Source organism: Gopherus evgoodei, chromosome 1 (genome assembly GCF_007399415.2).
Source record: "Gopherus evgoodei ecotype Sinaloan lineage chromosome 1, rGopEvg1_v1.p, whole genome shotgun sequence".
Taxonomy (NCBI): domain Eukaryota; kingdom Metazoa; phylum Chordata; order Testudines; family Testudinidae; genus Gopherus; species Gopherus evgoodei.
Window position 1 is genome coordinate 236,526,382 of NC_044322.1, and position 16,998 is coordinate 236,543,379.

The 16,998-nt window shown below is 43.0% G+C and overlaps 1 protein-coding gene across 6 annotated transcripts in view; it reads left to right on the top strand.

The window, feature by feature from the left end:
* Positions 1–16,998, top strand: part of LOC115638199 (PHD finger protein 21B-like) — a 386,151-nt gene that overhangs the window by 268,505 nt on the left and 100,648 nt on the right. For 3 of the 6 annotated variants that reach the window (XR_003997404.1, XM_030539769.1, XM_030539781.1), the window contains one exon: positions 10,676–10,993. The exons of 2 other annotated variants lie outside the window; for them this stretch is intronic. Coding sequence is in view for 3 of the 4 variants with exons in the window: in XM_030539769.1 (XP_030395629.1) it covers positions 10,676–10,993 (318 nt within the window). In the remaining variant the exon portion in view is untranslated. Of the gene's footprint in view, positions 1–1,586; positions 1,640–10,675; positions 10,994–16,998 lie in introns of those variants that run through there. One more of the 6 variants, XM_030539788.1, reaches the window with a different exon arrangement.

Below are 16,998 nucleotides of genomic sequence, written 5' to 3' on the forward strand. Positions count from 1 at the left end.
GGTCAAGACCCCCAATTTGAGAAATGCTGGTCTTCCCCAAGAAATTTATATAGTACAGTGTAAAAACATACAAAAGATCAGATTTCGGGGAGGGAGTGGGGGGAGACCAGATTTTACGGTCCATGATGCATTTTTCATGGCCGTGAATTTGGTAGGGCCCTACTCATAATCTCCTTGCTAGGTCTGGATGGAGGAAATGCTCAGGAGCAGTCCTGTATTCTGCAACAGTCTCTGCTGGTGACTAAGGGGTTCTTTGTGGTGGTTGTCTCTCTGCTGCTGGGTAGCCCTTCTAATTTACTCCTGCCAAGGGCTTCCATAACTATCCAGGGCTAGGGTTGCCAACTTTCTGATGCAGAAAACCAAACACCCTTGCCCTGCACCTCCTCTGAGGTCCCAGCTCACTCCATTTTCCCCAACCCTGTCGCTCCCTCTCCCCCACCACCGCTTACTTGCGAATTTTCACCAGACTGAGGCAGAGGGTTGGGGTGCAGGAGAGGGCGAGGGCTCTGGGGTGGGGCCAGGGATGAGGGGTTTAGGGTGCAGGAAGGGGATCCGGGCTGGGGCTGAGGGGTTTGGAGTGTGGGAGGGGACTCAGGGCTGGGGCGGAAGGTTGGGGTGCAGGGGGTGCGGGGTGCAGACTCTAGGAGGGAGTTTGGGTGTGGGGGGAGGGGGCTTGGGGTGCGAACTCTGGGCGGCACTTATGTCAGGTGGCTCCTGGGAAGAGGCGACATGTTCCTCTGGCTCCTAGTTGCAGGGGCAGCTGGGGGCTCTGTGCACTGGCCCCATCTGCAGGCGCCATCCCTGCAACCCAGGGTGGGGGCAGCGTGCAGAGTCCCCATGTCCACCCCTGTACCTAGGAGCCGGAGGGCATGCCGACTGCTTCCGGGACCCGCGGAGGCTGCCTGCCCTGCTGGCTGTGCTGACTGGAGCCACCAAGTTTCCTTTTCGAATAGATGTTCTGGTCAAAAACTGGACGCATGGCAACACTTTCCCGGACTTTCCTTGCATGGTAGAAGACGCATCATAAATTATTGTAATATTGTGTAACCTTGGTTTGGGGGAAATCTGTCAAATTTACCACTCCACCTCCTTTCTTCCCATAATGGTGGGTCCCTGGGGAGCCAGCACAGATGAGCTTTCATATGGAAGGAAGGAGGAGCACCCTTCCCCCATTGTCTGTGTTCTCTGGCCAGATCTGCACTCTCAGAATCAAAGGAAAACATGGGGCTGTAATCTCTGATCCTTATCTCCACAAAAGTATCTCAGATTTCCTCTACTTGATGATTTTAAATAAGATTAGCAAGAGAGATTAGAGAAACAGCAAGATAATACCATACCTTTGGATTGCCAGTAATAATCCAGATGGCCGAGACAGAGTTATGTGACGTAAACTAGGTTTTAATAATAAAGAAATAACACTTGACAAACAATAGCTAATTAAGCCTCACAATACCTTTGTGAGGGCGTAACCTATTATTATCCCCATTTTACAGATTGGGAAATTGAGGTGGAGAAGTAAAGTGACTTTCCCAAGATTGCAGAAGAATCTACTGTCAGAGATGGTGTAGAAGGACCTGATTCCAGTCCTGATCTCTGAAGAGAGCGCTCTCTAAGTTGTTTAGCAGAATCTATGGCTCAGGTGCTTTTCTGCACTGAGGTCCTCTCAGCGCAAACTGGGTGGAACTCCTGGATTATCATGGTGCATCTGCCCTATTTCCAGTTAACTTTACAGTGGGTTCTGCTTCTCTGAATTGTGACAGCGGGCAGTGATCCCTGAAGTCACTGATTTAGGTGCCTGGTTGTTGATTTAGGAACCTAACTTTAGGCACCCAGTTTGGGCTAACGTGTTTTTGTTTGGGTCTCCCAACCCCCACCCCCTCTTGTTTTCATCAAAGCCATACTTTAGAGAGTTGGAAAGTGGCTTGTAATGCTGATTGGAGCAGCATCATGACTAAAATGCAAATATGCCTGAAGTTAGAAAACGGTCATTCTTTCACCCTAACATATTGTAACCATAAATGCTGGAGTTCTTGGAATACAATGTGCTTGCAGGAGTCCTGGGGAACTGTCTATATGTGTTTTGAGGGTTTGGGAATGAGGCAGGTTTCTGTTTTCTTTGTAACTTATCCACTATTTCTGATGGGAATAGTTCACAACTGAAGCTGTGCCTTCCTTTGGGGGAAACACAACCATTTAACTTCTCTCTTCTTTATATATATACCAAGGAACTGATGTTTTGATCCCCTGGGAGGCCAATATCTGTTCACTACATTTGTTCATTTCAAGAAGATTCTGTAGTAACTGAAAAGAGAGTTTGCTTGGTTTATTGTGTTGTCAAATCTTTATGCTATAGCAATGAAGATATGCATTCACAAATTCAATTTTGTGGGGGGGGAGGAAAGGATCAGAGAAGGATGATCAGGTCTTAGGGGGAAAAGAGATTCAATAGATAGCATATCTGAAATTAGATTTTAGAAATTATTGTTTATTTTTAAAAAGGTCTGAAGGTCTTTGGGGAAGTGGATCAGTTGGGAGCATATTTAAAATTAGATTTCATAAATTACTGTAATTTATTATTATTTTAAAATCACATGCAGCTGCTTGATAATAAGAAGATAGGGCGTTTGTAAGTAAAACGCACAAGCCTGTGAGCTCATATCTTGGGTTAGAAACATGAGGATGCAAACTTTAATGAAATTCAGACATTAAAATACTCAGCGAGGCAAAGGCTGCATGTCTACAGAAACAAAGGGAGTTAGGATATCAAGAAATGTGGGCTTTGATGCCATTTAGAAATGCTCTGGATTCCATGAGATGCACCTCTTAAAAAATGCAAATATCTGCATTGCATCTTGTAGCTGTAATGAACAAGTCTTTCAGACAATAGAAACATTCAGCTAGTTCTGGGGCACTTATTGTGGCTCCATATGCTGTGCTGCATGCTTGTGCCCTTGAATCATGATGCCTTTTGTTTTTTCAAAACTTAAATGAGAAGCACATGAATGTTTAAATGGTGTACACTCCAGTTTTGTTTTGTTTAAAAAAAACATGATTAAATAAGACAAATAAACGCAATCCTCATGAACGCTGGGGCATGGTAAATCATGGAAAGCTGTGAAGCTGGCAACAGCAAAGGTATGTAAATTTCCTGAGCTGCTAATCATATGTAGGACTACAGCTTTAGGTTACCAGAGGACCCATGTTATCCAGTGGGGAGCAATTTAAAACACCACAGAGTCTGTTGAGGGAGAATGCCTGTATGTACTGCAGATGTATATTAATGAGATCAAGCTAAAGTTTGCTTTTCTGTAAATTAGGGCTTAAAAGAAGGAAATATTTTAAAGCATTTCATAGATTTGCACACTAGATATAGCATGTCTCGCTGGTCTTCACTGTGGGCCTGATCCAACCTCTGAAGTCAACTGAAAGGTGGTTATTAGCATCAATGGGCTTTAGATCAGGCCTTATCTTAATATTTTCACTGTACAAAAGAGTTTTTGCTGGGATTAAGGGAAAGAATAGTGATCTGTTCATCAAATAAAATTCAAATCAGTACATCACCCTCAATGAAGTTTTTTAGTATAGACTTTAAATACATATGTTTGTGAGTGTAGATATAATATTTTGGTTAGCCTGGATTGCAAGTTACAAAAGGTCTGTTTCTGAGAGCAAAAGATAGGTAATTAATAGGACTAAGAGACAAAATGCCAGCTTGTAGATTTGTTTCCCCTGCAGAAATAGGTGCCCCTGTTAGATTGCTCTTTCTTGATCTGATGTAACAAGAACAGAGAGTCAGCTGTGAATCAAGTGCCTTGTTCTCATTTCCTTGATCATTGACGTGGTTTGAGAGAGAGAAAGGAGGAGGGATTATTTGTGAGGTTATTAAAAAAAAAAAATCCAGCTGCCCCTCCTCCTCCCCTCTAAAATGCAGAGATTCTTCTAGAACATTCCATAATATGAGTTTGGCGTTTCTCATTAAATATCATCCTCATCCCCCCTACTCCTCATTTGTTAAAAAGTGCTTTTTACAAGTCACTAAACAGATAATTCGAAGCTTTGATGAGTGGTTTGCCAGTTAGCAATACAGTGGGAAGTATATTTTTATTTTATTTTTTACCCAGCAGGCTGTGTAATGGTTATAGAAATTAAAGGATAATTGCATTTAAGTGAATTTATGCTTTTACAATCCCACTGTTACTGTTATTAGAATATTTACCACTATTGAAAATTCTCTCTTCATGTAGATCTGCTAATTCTTCGTTACCAATCTGTGCTGGAAGCTAGCCATTTTGAGAGTTTTAGTCGTATCAGGTTGACATAAGGGCTAGTTTTTCTGGTGATTTTAATTATTACCCATTACAGTGCCTTTGCACTTAGGTTTCATTTGCGACAGCATTAAGTTCATTCATTTAAAGTTTACATTAGAAATTATCATTAATGACTCCTTTTTCTTTATTGATGTTTTCATTGGGTTTCACATAGATTAGGTGCTACATTTAAAAAATCAGAGAAATGTCTTTCTCATTGATAGATTAAAAGTAAATTTGGTAGTGTATGACATTTAGTTTCTGTACATGGCAATATACTTCTGCAATATATAAAAACTGCTGATGTGTAAAAGTGCTTGGTAATACTTATAAAACAGACTTTTATTCCTAATGAAGAGCTTTACTGGAGAGTATCTTAACACAGATCAGACCTAGTCAGAGCATAGAGAGCCATTATACCTAAATACAAAGGCTCATTCATTATTTGTTGGGTGTTTGTAGTCTCTCTTAATTAAAGACATGCCGGAAAAAAAGGTTTTACAACCTCTTTAGTTTAAGAAGAGGAGACTCAGAAATAGTGAGCCATTTTAATTAATGGATTATTTTTGTGGGGGGAGTCCCTTCTCTACTCCAGGAAGCATTTGTCATCCTTTGGTAGGAATGGCTAATTTCTTTCTAAATCTCCAATCTGGAATCACATAGAGCGGCTTCCATTCCCTTCCCCACCGCCAAATTCTTCTGGTGTTCTGTGTTTAGGGAAGGAAGGTTATATGTTTTTGACTTGCTTTACTGCTTTTCATCTGAAAGTAAATTAATGCACACACTAGATTCCCCTCTACTGTGCTGATTGGATCCTTGTGCCAATTAAATATTTCACACTGATAGAGGGATGCTGAAAGCACTCAGCTGGTAATATGGTATGTACATCAGTGGTACAATAACTGACTTTCAGGTTAACGTCAGACAAAACCCCAGTTTGCTACAGTTTTGATTAGAATGGGTTTTTGCTTTGAATGTAAATCCTTGTGCCGTGCTACAGCTATGGCTAATTAGCAGAGATCTGATAGAAAAAAATGAATAGATACTTATTTCTAATGACAGGCAGGCAGTAAGTTGTCAAAAAAAAGGGGAGGGGGAGAAAACAACACACAAAAGAAGCCTTTTTTTAAGTAGCTATCATACTTTGTCCTTCAACACACAAACCTTCCTTCCTTTGTACCTTCCTGATCTGTTTTCTCCAAAGGACAGTTCTTGTTTGACCGAGGATCTATCATCGCTCTAAAAGTCTATTCATGCTTTCCATACCCTATGACAGTTCTGTCCGGATGTTTGTTTAATCTATATTCAAGTTCTCATCAGATTTTTCTTTTTCCTGCTGATGAATACTAGAAGCCAGGAGACAATTCCAAGCAGCAGTGAAGTCACTACTGCTTTCCTAAGTATCACTTTCTATCCATAGTTCTTTCTGCATCATATTTGTCTCCCTTATGCTTTTCAGTCTCTATCATGGCACACTTGAGAGGGCTGCGATTGGCTCTTGCTTTGTGGATAAGCAAGCAGAAAGAGTGTTAACTCCTCAGTGGCAATGTTCTGGAGTGGGCTCCCTGGTGCCACTTGGTAAAATTGCAACACCAAATTAAAGGATGATCTCCTGCCTCTGATGGAGTTCACCCGCACTCTCTGGATGCTGTTAAATTGTCCCTCCTAGTGATGACCTATCCTTGAGGTTCATTAAAAATATTTCTGTAGTGCAGTTCCCCCCCTTTGGAATGAACCAGATTGCACCAAAATGGCAGGTTGTTTAAAAAATAAAATGAGAAGGAGAGGCTGTCCCAGACTCACCTACAAATGCCATTGCCCCAGTTCAAATTGAAGAGATTGGACATAGTGATCTATTATCAATAAACTGTTGTTCAGGAACAGAGTGTAAAATGTTCCCATCAAAGTTATGGATATGAGACAGCACTTTTAATAATGGCAAACCAAACAGATTCTTCAGTTCCTCACCCTTCCACTCTGTGAGGACAGCAACTGTGGTATTTGGGGTTGTCCACAGGCAAAGAGGGTGTTTTCATGGGAACCCTTTGTTGAAATACTGATAGCACATCACTAATCCCACCTAAGGCGCTAGTCCTGCAAATACTTGCATAGGTGTATACATCTCTTCATGAGAGTAGCCCTATTCACTTCTCTAGGGCTACTTCTTTGCATAAAGTTATTAGGATCATAAGTGTTTGCAGGATCAAGGCCCAAATGAATAAAGGTCATTGCTCACAGCTGGGTATCAAAAATGGCAACTGGAAACACATTGAAAAGCATATGAAAATTCATACTGTTACCAAAACCACAAATCTTGAAACATCCCATATACTGTGGTTATTGCCAGAATAAGAATTGTGGTCTGTCACTGTTAGAATATTAAAGAGTCAATCGTTCAGCTGAGTTTTATTGTAAGAACTGAGTAAATTAACAGAGGTCAAGACCCTCCTCTCTGAGGGAATCTCTATTCAGCTATCTCACATGCAGTGCCTTAGGTTTGTGACAAATGTTAAATTATTAATTGGTAGGTCTTTGCTTTGGTTTTATAATAGGTTACCATTCTTCTGAGAGCTTGACAAACTCTCATACAGAACATATTTCCTTCTAGGCCAGCTCAGGAAAATAATAGATGTTGCTCTGGAAACAACTGCAGTTTTTCAGAGCAAAAGTGCATTGTCAGACAGTATCATTCTGGAAGGATTACTGGAATAAAGTCTATGTCTAAGGCAGAAGTCGTTACGATATAGACAGCAATGGGCAGTGAATTCTAAGTCCCTTTTAAACAGGTCACATATCTTAGTTGTCAGGCTTGTATCAGTTTAAAGTCACTGCCATGGGAAGATAATCAGTAGCAGAGTATAAAATTGTTTTAGAATGTGATCATTCTCATTTAACAATCTACGTAAGTACCTGTGTGGATTACTATTGCTATACAAGGCATATCAGACCTTGTAAGGTTACCAAAAAATGATGTAAACTGCAGAAGAGTAAAAGTGGAGAAATGGAAACCTGAACTTACAGTGAATAGTAATATCAACTCCCCAATGCAGGTGTCAGTGCATGTATGTTCCAGCATCTGTACTGAGACACAATAGCTATTTGCTTTGCCTGTGGCTTCTGAAAGCAGCATTCTTCAAATCCTTCTCTCTCCCCTATACCCTTTTCTTTAATATAAAACAGCAATCTGTTTAATAATTATACAAGGTAGCATCTGAGTAGCTGGTAGGAGCCTCACTTATTCCAAATATCCTGGAATTAGAGTAAAACTGTTGCATCCCTGTTTCCCCCACATCCTACAAACCTTTATGAGCACAGACCTCTGTGGAACACACTGTTTTTTGCATTTAAAAATAAACATAAAGGGTAAAGCTATTTTGATACATTTGAGAAAAAAATAAAAGCACTGCTTTGTACAGTTGAAATCTAAGAAGAGGAATCTGCCATGTAGAATAGAGAAAATCATAAACAAGCAGCAGCTTTCCAGCACACTGAAGTGTGTTTGCTTGTGACTGGCATACATATCTCAAACTTCAGTTTGCCTGTGGCATCCTGCAGTGAAAATGAAAGTTGTGCTGCTATTGAAAAGGCGCTGCTTCAAAATTGGTGTATTGTGAGGACTGATATGCTGTAGATGAGAAGCAGTGTGCTGCTTTCCAGCATTTAGAGCCATTTTTTTTTGACTCCCCTATTATGACAGCACGTTTTTGACTATTATGCCCAAAGCATGCTTAGATTCTTATTATTCATCATTCCAAAAGTGTCAGAGGATATGTTATGCAGACTAATTCCCAAAATGCAGATTTTGTCTCTTTTAGAAACAAGAATATTCTTTTAATTAATTTGGCAGAAATGTAATACAGCAGATGTAGGTTTTGCTGGAGATTTTTTTAACCTCTCACACTACACTCTATTGTTTCTGCCAAGATGCCTTTATCAGAACTTCCTGGGGTATAACATTAAAAAAAAGGTCTTTAAAAAAGAAAAACCACATAGTTTCTATTCTCTTACCAAATGAATCTAAGTGAGATGTTTTGGTGTGGTTAGTAGATGCATTTTCATGGAACAATTAATTCAATCAGACACAAATGAAAAATGTCACCTCTTCCAACAGGTGAGTTTAGCTTTCTGAAACTAATCTTCAATATCTACCACTCAGATACGTTTCCACATCTAGCTTCTAAAATTCATGCCCTTTTAAACAAATAATTTCAATATATACATCATAAGAAGTATTGTTTTGTCCACTCAGTAGAAGTTTTTGGAACAAGTTGGTTGGTTATTTCAGGTTTATGATAGTGGCAACATTCTTCCTTGCATTTACCTTTTTTAAGGATGAAAGTAAAAACTTATCCTTAAAGGGGAATACAAATATCCCTTTAACAAGGAAAATATACAGAGGGGTCAGCCATAAAAACCACTTAATGTTTGCTTTGAGTTAGAATTTAAAACAAACAACAAAACTAATCATGTTTCAGCTATTTCTGGTGCATATACACAAATAGGCATTTTCAAAAAACTATTATTAATATGTCTCTCTAATATGGCTCACCATGGAGAATAAGGCAGATATTAATGTGAGTGAAGAAACAACTAAAAAAATTTAATTGTACATAATTTCTGCTTTGTATTGTCTCTATTTTTCCCCTTTGAGGCACGTTGAAAAGCAATTATTGGGTATTAAACTGTGTAAGGAAAGTATCCTTCCTGCTTCTTAACTTGCTTTTGTTTCCACTGTTGTTCCAAGTACTGCATATCTTCAGCTTTGCTTGTTCTGTTGACTTGAATTAGAGAAAATTTAAAGTATTTTGGTACCTTTTAAAATGTTATATGAAGAAAACAATGAAGGTCTTTATGCTTATAGTGAAAGTGTCTAGCAGTACAGCATATTTGTACATTTCTGTGATGTGAAGTTTCTCATCCTGGCAATCTAAATATTGGGACCTTCTTAGGGTAGACATTAAAATCCAGTTATAAATTATGACAAAAGTAAAATATAGATGCACGGGACATATTCTGCTCTCACTTAACACCACTGGAAATCCTGGCACCATTAAAGTAAATGGCACACAGATACAGAGGCACGTGTGGCCTGAATTCAGTTCAACCTCTATTTATTTCTAAGTAACAGATTTATACTGTTGTCACTGAGAACAGAATTTTGCCCCGGGTCTCCATTATGAGTTTTTAATGATATGTCACAGATGATATAAAATGAAACAATATTACTGCAAAGCTGAAATCTTTACTCAGAAAGCTGTATCTTACTCTGAATATGAGTGATACATAATACAAGGAGATGTTTAATACAGCTAAAATGAGATAAAGATAAAAACAGGTTTGACACAAGTCTCTTGTATCCAGTACTTTGGCAACTACAAAGGCATGAGTATTGTCAGCATAACATGGAATAGTAGAAGAAAACCTGATCCAAAATAAAATAGCTACTGTATTTATAAATTCAACAGTATCGATACCTTTTCACAAATGTGACATTTTTATATGCCTTAAATAGTAAAAGGGTTTCTGGCTTTCACTAGAATGCTTGACCCCACTAGTTTGAAAAATAATGCTGGTTATTTAAAAAAAACGCAAGTTTAAAAAAAGGAGGTGACAACACATGGAAAAGTAAAATCTGAAGAACTGGGAAACTAAAAAGTATAGGGTGAGACTGGAAGCTGTAATGTGGTTTGCAGTCTAATGAAAGATGACAGTTTGAAAATACTGGCTAGCCTGCTCTGAAATCCCTTTATCAATTATTATTTATCACTTGTAGTGATGTAACCCCTAATCACGGACCCTGTGCTCGGTGCTGTCGAACCACACAACCAAAGCCCCTTCAGAAAGTGATTCAGGAGGAATTAAGCAACTCCCTCCCCTCCTCCCCCAAACAAACCAACCCACCCCTAAAACTCCACTTTAACCGGTAAGAAATTGACCAGACAACTAAAAAGCTACACCAAGCCAGTGCGCTGTTAACAGCAACCTGGTGAGGGTGGAGAAGATGATATGAAAGATCTGGCCGGCTCTCGTCCATCCTTTTAAGAAATGCTAGCGACGGTACTCGCTGGCTCTGGGTCTCTGTTCTCTCCTGGTGCATAGCCCGGCTCCGGGAGCATGAGATAGCCCAGAGGCGCTAGGCTCTCGGTGGGGCGCCCCCGGCTGGAGCAGGCGGCAGTGGCAGGCAGGGCTGCTCGGGTCAGGGCTCCGTAGGGAGGGGGCAGAGCCAGGCTGGCTGCAGATGTTGCAGGCGCCCCTCGGCTCCTCTGTGCCCGTGCCGGGCGGGGGCCGCGGGGCAGGGGATTGTGCCGCTGCGGGGGCAAGGCCGGTGGTGACGCTGGCGCTTCTCTCTCTCCTTCTCCCTGTGGCAGAAGCTGGCGGTGCGGAGCTGCCCCGCGGCGGTGCTGGTGGGAAGCGGGGGCAGCGGAAACTCCAAGCCCGGCGGCGGGGTCCCCGCACTTCTCAAAGCGTCCGGCGGCGGCGGCCAGAGCCAGAGCCAAAGCCAGAGCCTGGCCATCTCCGTCCTGCCGGCCAAGGCTCCCATCGCGATGGTGACCGCGCACCTCAACGGGGGGCTGGGCTGCAGCGCGGCCGGCGTGGAGCCCCCGCAGAGCGCCCCCATCAACCTGCAGACCACGGCCAAGCTGGTGACCGCCCGGAGAGCGCCCGAGCGTGGCTCCCGCTCCCAGGTAGGAGTCGCAGGCGGCCCCTGCTGCGCCGCGCTCTGCCAGCGGCGGGCTCAGCCGGCTGCCTCCGCCGAGTCCGCGGGGCGGGGCGCGGGGCCAGGGGAGGGGCTGCAGCCACACTGGGGGCTCTGACTGGGGGACGAGAGGAGGGGGCGGTCGCGTAATGCTGCTGGCTGGGGCGGGCAGGGGTGATGCTGCAGGAGCCGGGTGACGTTGGAAGGGTGCCCTGAAATGGGGAGTGCGGGGCTGGTCTGACACAGTGTGGGGAATGGGAGGAGTGAGGGAGCATAGCAGGGCGCTGCAGCAGCTGATCTGGTTCCTGGGTCTGAAGTGCAGGGAGAGGGGCTGTCTGGTTGGTCTGAGATGAGGAGCAGGGAGGATAACTCCTGACTTGGGGAACAGAACCCTGGGGGAGGAGGATAGTGCTGCCTGGGCTGAGCTGGACGGCAGGGAGTAAGGTGCAGGGCAAACCCTAAATGGCTGTTGTTTCTTTTTTAATTTTATTTCCTCCAGTTTGTTTGTCCTCCATGGCACTTCTTCCCTGTGTGAGGAAACAGGTTTTTAAAAATAATTAATCTTCAGAGATGTTGTGATGCTAGGCTACTCTGTGTGCCTGTTCAGCCTGAATAGAGACAGGGAGCTGTAGCCTTCTGAGGGACAGATGTAATTGTGCCTCATGGCGCAAGTGTTTCACCTTTCTGGTGTGACAGTGTGGTTCTTCTACCTAGCAAGGTTCAGGTGAGGAACAAGCAGAAACAAAATGTATATGAGTTGACATGCTGCCAAACTCTCTCTTGTACTCTCAGGGCAGTTGGTAGGAGTCTGTCTTAGGTTTTACCAGAGCACTCATTTAATTGAAACACTGCACAGATGTTAAGGAAGAGTTTGCAGAACAAGAGAGAAGCTTGTCCTATTCACTAGAAACATTCTCACATCCAAAAACCAAATAAGCCACATTGTGGGAATTCTTATGCCAATAAATGCATATCAAACCAGGGTGAAATGACATGAACAAAGCCTCAGATAAGAGGAAAACAGTAAATGCAAAGTCTGTGCCTTAAACCTGGTGAGATAAGGATGTAAACTATTACCCTTAGCCCTTATAAGTCTAAAACAACAAACTCCAGGGTAGGGTGAGGACCCAGTCAGTCAGGGCCGATGCAACCATTTAGGTGACCTAGGTGGTCGCCTAGGACACTAGGATTTGGGGGGCGCCATTTTCTTCAGCAGCGACCGCGGCGGCCGGATCTTCGGCTGCCCCGGCCACCACCAGCATGTAGGCGGAAGGAGCTGGAGCAGGGGAGCGCGGGGAGGGCAGCTGCAGCAAGTAAGGGGTGGGATGTGGCACACGGGAACTCCCCGCCCCAGCTCACCTCTGCCCTGGCTCCTCCCCAAGCACGCCATGGCCGCTTCACTTCTCCCGCCTCCCAGGCTTGCGGTGCCAGTCAGCTTAGGCGCCGCAAGCCTGGGAGGTGGGAGAAGTAAAGCAGCCATGGCGTGCTCGGGGTGCTTGTGCGTGGAGCAGGGGTGAGCTGGGCCGGGGGGGTGGTGCCTGAGAGTGGGGGGTGGGAAGCTGCCACAAAGGGGGTGCCTCAGGACAGAGAGGGGGAGCTGCTGCAGGGGGGGACCTCAGGGCGGAGTGGGGGAGCTGCCGCGGGGGGGGAGAAGGGCACAAGGTGGAAGTTTCGCCTAGGGCGCGAAATATCCTTGCACCGGCCCTGCAGTCAGTGCATGTGAAGAGTGGGAGAGCAGTGGGTTCTGCAGCTACAAATTTCCTTTCTGCACAGAAGAGGTTATAAGGAATGTTTATTCCCATACCCTGATCTCTCCTTACCCATTACAATCCCAGCAAAGGCTACTCTTAGAGTCTCTTGCCAGGGTGAGAGAAGAATAAAATGTGAACTAGAGGATATATCCTTCAAGAGTCAAACTGTAATTGAAGACATGTAAAACAAAAGCGATGTTGGAAAGGCTTAAACTCTCTGAAGTCTATGGGCTGTGGAGCGTCACCCCAAAGGCTGTGGAGAGAATGCCCATCACTTAGCATATTGAAACACAGCAAACCCTGTTTAGTTAACTCACTGATTAACAAATGGAAGAGCATGTCAGTCCACCTTGGGAACTAAATCCTTCCCTTGTTTATTCTGGTACAACATCATTGACTTCAATAGCATTAACAGGCTCTAGCAGCAGGGAAAGCGTCCGGCTGCTCCCTGCTGTCTCCCCACTGCCAGAGCCCTTTCCTGCTGCTGGAGCCTTTCACTTCACCAGAGAAAGGTTCCAGCAGCAAAGAGTCAGCAGATCCCTTCACTGCTATAAATAGCAGTGTAGATGTACGAGGCAATGTCTGGTTGTGTAGAGAGCCTGTAGGGTCAGGTGTATAGGGCACTCTGCTTGCCTAAACTGTGTCTCACTGTCTACAGCTGCTATTTATACCATGCTAGCAGAGTATAAACACTCTACACACTGCCATTAATGTAGACATAGCCTTTTAGTAGTGGGCTTGTGAACTGATTACCTCTGGCAGGAGCTAGGGTTCTTAGAAGGGAAGAATCTTTCCTGATAGGACTTGTAGCAGCTGCAGTAACCCCAGGGCTGCCTGCATCCCTCTTCAAAGAAAAGATTGGCCCTGCCCATTTTCCATGCCAAATCCCATTGTGTTTCCATGTTCAGAGCAGTCCCATGGATCTCAGTTCTGTGTTGACAGGGAGTGTTCGCCTGCTCTCTGATCTTCCAAACCAGTATTTGTCCCATAGTTATATATTTTTCTCCCTAGAACAATTTCATTTTAAGCTGAGGTTTGCTGTAACCACAATAGCAATAGGAACATTGCCTTACATTTGGGACTTGCATTTGCTTCACTCTGTTTGAGCTCTTGCTAAATGGCCTTCACTGCAGAAAGTTTCTTACAACTTTAGTTTTATGATTCTGCATTTCTGATTGTGTCAAAAATGTACAGTGCAGTAACAAGGCCATGTAGCACTCAGGAGATACACTGAATATTGTAGTGTTTACATCCCTTTCAATAAAATATAGTTGACAGGCATGAATAAGAACAGTTATAAATATTAAAAATGAATATATAAAAATGTAAATTACCTTTGGACCTTGGTTAGTGTGAATGATTGCCACTTCTCTAACAGAATTAAATTGTTCTACAATTCTTTATTTCTCTCGTCAAAAAAAAACTGTAGAAAGTCTGTTCTTGTTTTACATGTGGAAATTTTGATTCTGTTCCAGAACAGGAATTTCAGCTCAATAGCAATAATAGAACCTCACTTGAGGGTGTCACTATTGGCAGAGTAACCAATGGCTACTTCCTTTTTTTTAATGACTCTTGAAAAGCAGCTTTTCTTTTGAAATGTGTAAAGATTGTGAGATGGCGTATAATGACAGTCTTCTGCTGCTTGAGTTAGGGAGGCAAGCTGATAGGAGTAAATGAGATTACTGGCACAGTGCAGTTTTTCCTTCTGTCTGCAAAGTGCAGGAAAGGGCAAGGGCATGAAATGTAATGTTATGAGTTTCTGAACATTGGTTTCTGCTGGAAAGCATTTAAGGGAATCAGCGTGCTTGCATGGTCATCTCGAATGATATCTAAAAGGGATGAAATGCTAAATGAAACTCAGCAGAAAAAATAGGGCATAAAACGATAAGGGGACCCCTTTCAACCTAGACATACAACTTTTAAATAGGATTAAGTATAAGTACGTTCATTATAGCATGTCCATTTGCACTGCCATGTGTCAGCATTTCCGTCATAAGCCATGGTTTTCCCAATATATTTTAAAGTGATTTAGAGACATTATTGATTGTCAGGGAAACTAAATATACTTAAAAACGGTCTAGATAAATATGTGCACAATAAGCTTTAAAGGATTCTTTACATTAGAAATTTAGCATACAATTTATTCCAAAGTAATGGGGGGGAGGGCAGCGTATAAGTATCATAGATTTTGGAGTAAGCCCCCCAATCCATTTTTATTTCTGTTTTCTAGTCTTGCCGCTATTTTCGGATTGAAAGCAGGGGCTGGGCTTTGCTGATCAGGCAAGAGGCACAGTAGATAGAAAGCTGATAGTGTCCCATCTGTTGTGGTGGAACACTGCATCAAATAATAGAAAATTCCTCCTCTGCCACCTCCTCTAAACTGCCAAGTTTTAGGCCAGAGGGGATCACAACAGCTAATGTGGGAGAAGCATAAAAACTCTGGCTGATGGGAGAACAGGAAGAGTAGACATCTCTTGGGGACGCAAGCACTGCAGGTGGAAGGAAGGAAAAATACAATTGGACAAATCACCCAGCCACTTCTTAAGAGCCACTGAGAGAGGTGGGGGAAAAGATCTTCTGAGTAGCCCCATCATTAAATTTGCTGCCAGAATTAGCTCTTGCCCTAGCAATATATGCTGTATGCTCCCCATGCACCTATTGTAACTCCCAAGGGTAGCGAGAATTAGAGAATTTGGCTGCAGGAACATGCAGCCACTGCCCTCAGGAGCTGGCTCTTCACAGCAGTCCCAGCCTAAGGTTGCTCACAGGGTGAGATGCAGCCCCAGTCACTCTGCACAATGTTTGGGGAACATCCCTGCAAGACAATAGATCCCATCCCTCCATACAGTATTAGTGTCTACAAACACAGTTGCTGACACAGTTATGGCTGATTCCCCACTCTGGCACTTCGAGTGCAGAAGGTGGGGGCCCGCAAAGATTCTAAAAATTACCGGTAATACTGGCCACTCCAGGCTTGTATTAAACTCCCAAGGTTACAGCTTCTCTCTGACCTTGGCTGGATAGATGCTGCCACCACCCAAGTGCAAAATCCCCTTTTAAGAACCCAGGAAGGCGCATTTGGGAATTCCTTCCTGTGGGGTACCCTCAAGCCCTTTCGCACACACCCCTCCACACCCCCTGAAGAGCTGGGAAAGATAACAAAGGAAACCAGCTGTTGCCACCAGTTCCTTAAACAATATGTGCACAAAACTCTTAAGACACAAAACTCCAGTCCTGTTCTTAAAAAAGGTAAGTTTTATTTAAAAAAAAAAGAAAAAAATACATCTGAAAACTCAGGCTATTACTAGATTTAAAAAGAGCAAATACAAAAATTAAGAATCAAGAATAGCTTTCATGAGGTCCCGCTTAAAGGTTACAAGCAAAACAAAAGAACCTGGGGTTAGCACAGAGGAGTCCACAAGCCATAAAGAAATAAAAGAAATAAACCTAATCGCGTCTTCCTAGACATTTCCTGATCTACTTATATATCTGAGGTTTCAAATGAGTAGTTTCTAGGTATGATCTGATGATTTTTTATACCTGGCCCAAGCTCCTACAGCATAGTTCCAGCCATGTCTCTGCTCTCCGGGAGAACAACGCAGACAGACAAAGGGGAAGTTTTTTCCCAGTTTTAAAAAGTTCTAGGTTTCCTATTGGCTCTTTTGGTCAGGTGCCCACTCACTTCATTTTACCTATGGACTTTTTAACCCTTTACAGTTAAAGCAAGTAGAGAACAACTACTAACATGTATTTTATAGCTAGCTGGCTGGCTGAGTGTCCATAAAAGGGAACTACCCCTCCCCCCCTTCATTTCTCTCTCCCTCTCTCTTTCTCTCACACACACACATACATGTCACCAAGTAAGTTCATGGCAATCTTCGCAATGTAGATCTACCAGGCATCTTATTCCCGACCCTGCAAGATCTCCTTCTATTCCACTCTTGAGTTTTTTTAATTCAGCAGAATCTGTCAATCATGTTAAAGTCATATAGCATGGATTATTGTTCATAGCTTAATTAAATGAGACCATCAAACTGTCAGATATTTCCAAAGGCTAAATTTGGACTCCATTTTCCAGAGGTGAAAATCTGATACACTAACACACTGCATCACTTGAGTTTGTCTTAACTTTGAATTTTCATGCTTTTCTCACTAGTTTGTGGTACGACCTTAGGTCATATTGTATTCTTGTTTTGGGTTTAGATAGGCATACTACTGTCTAGTTTGTTCAGAAAAATGGTGC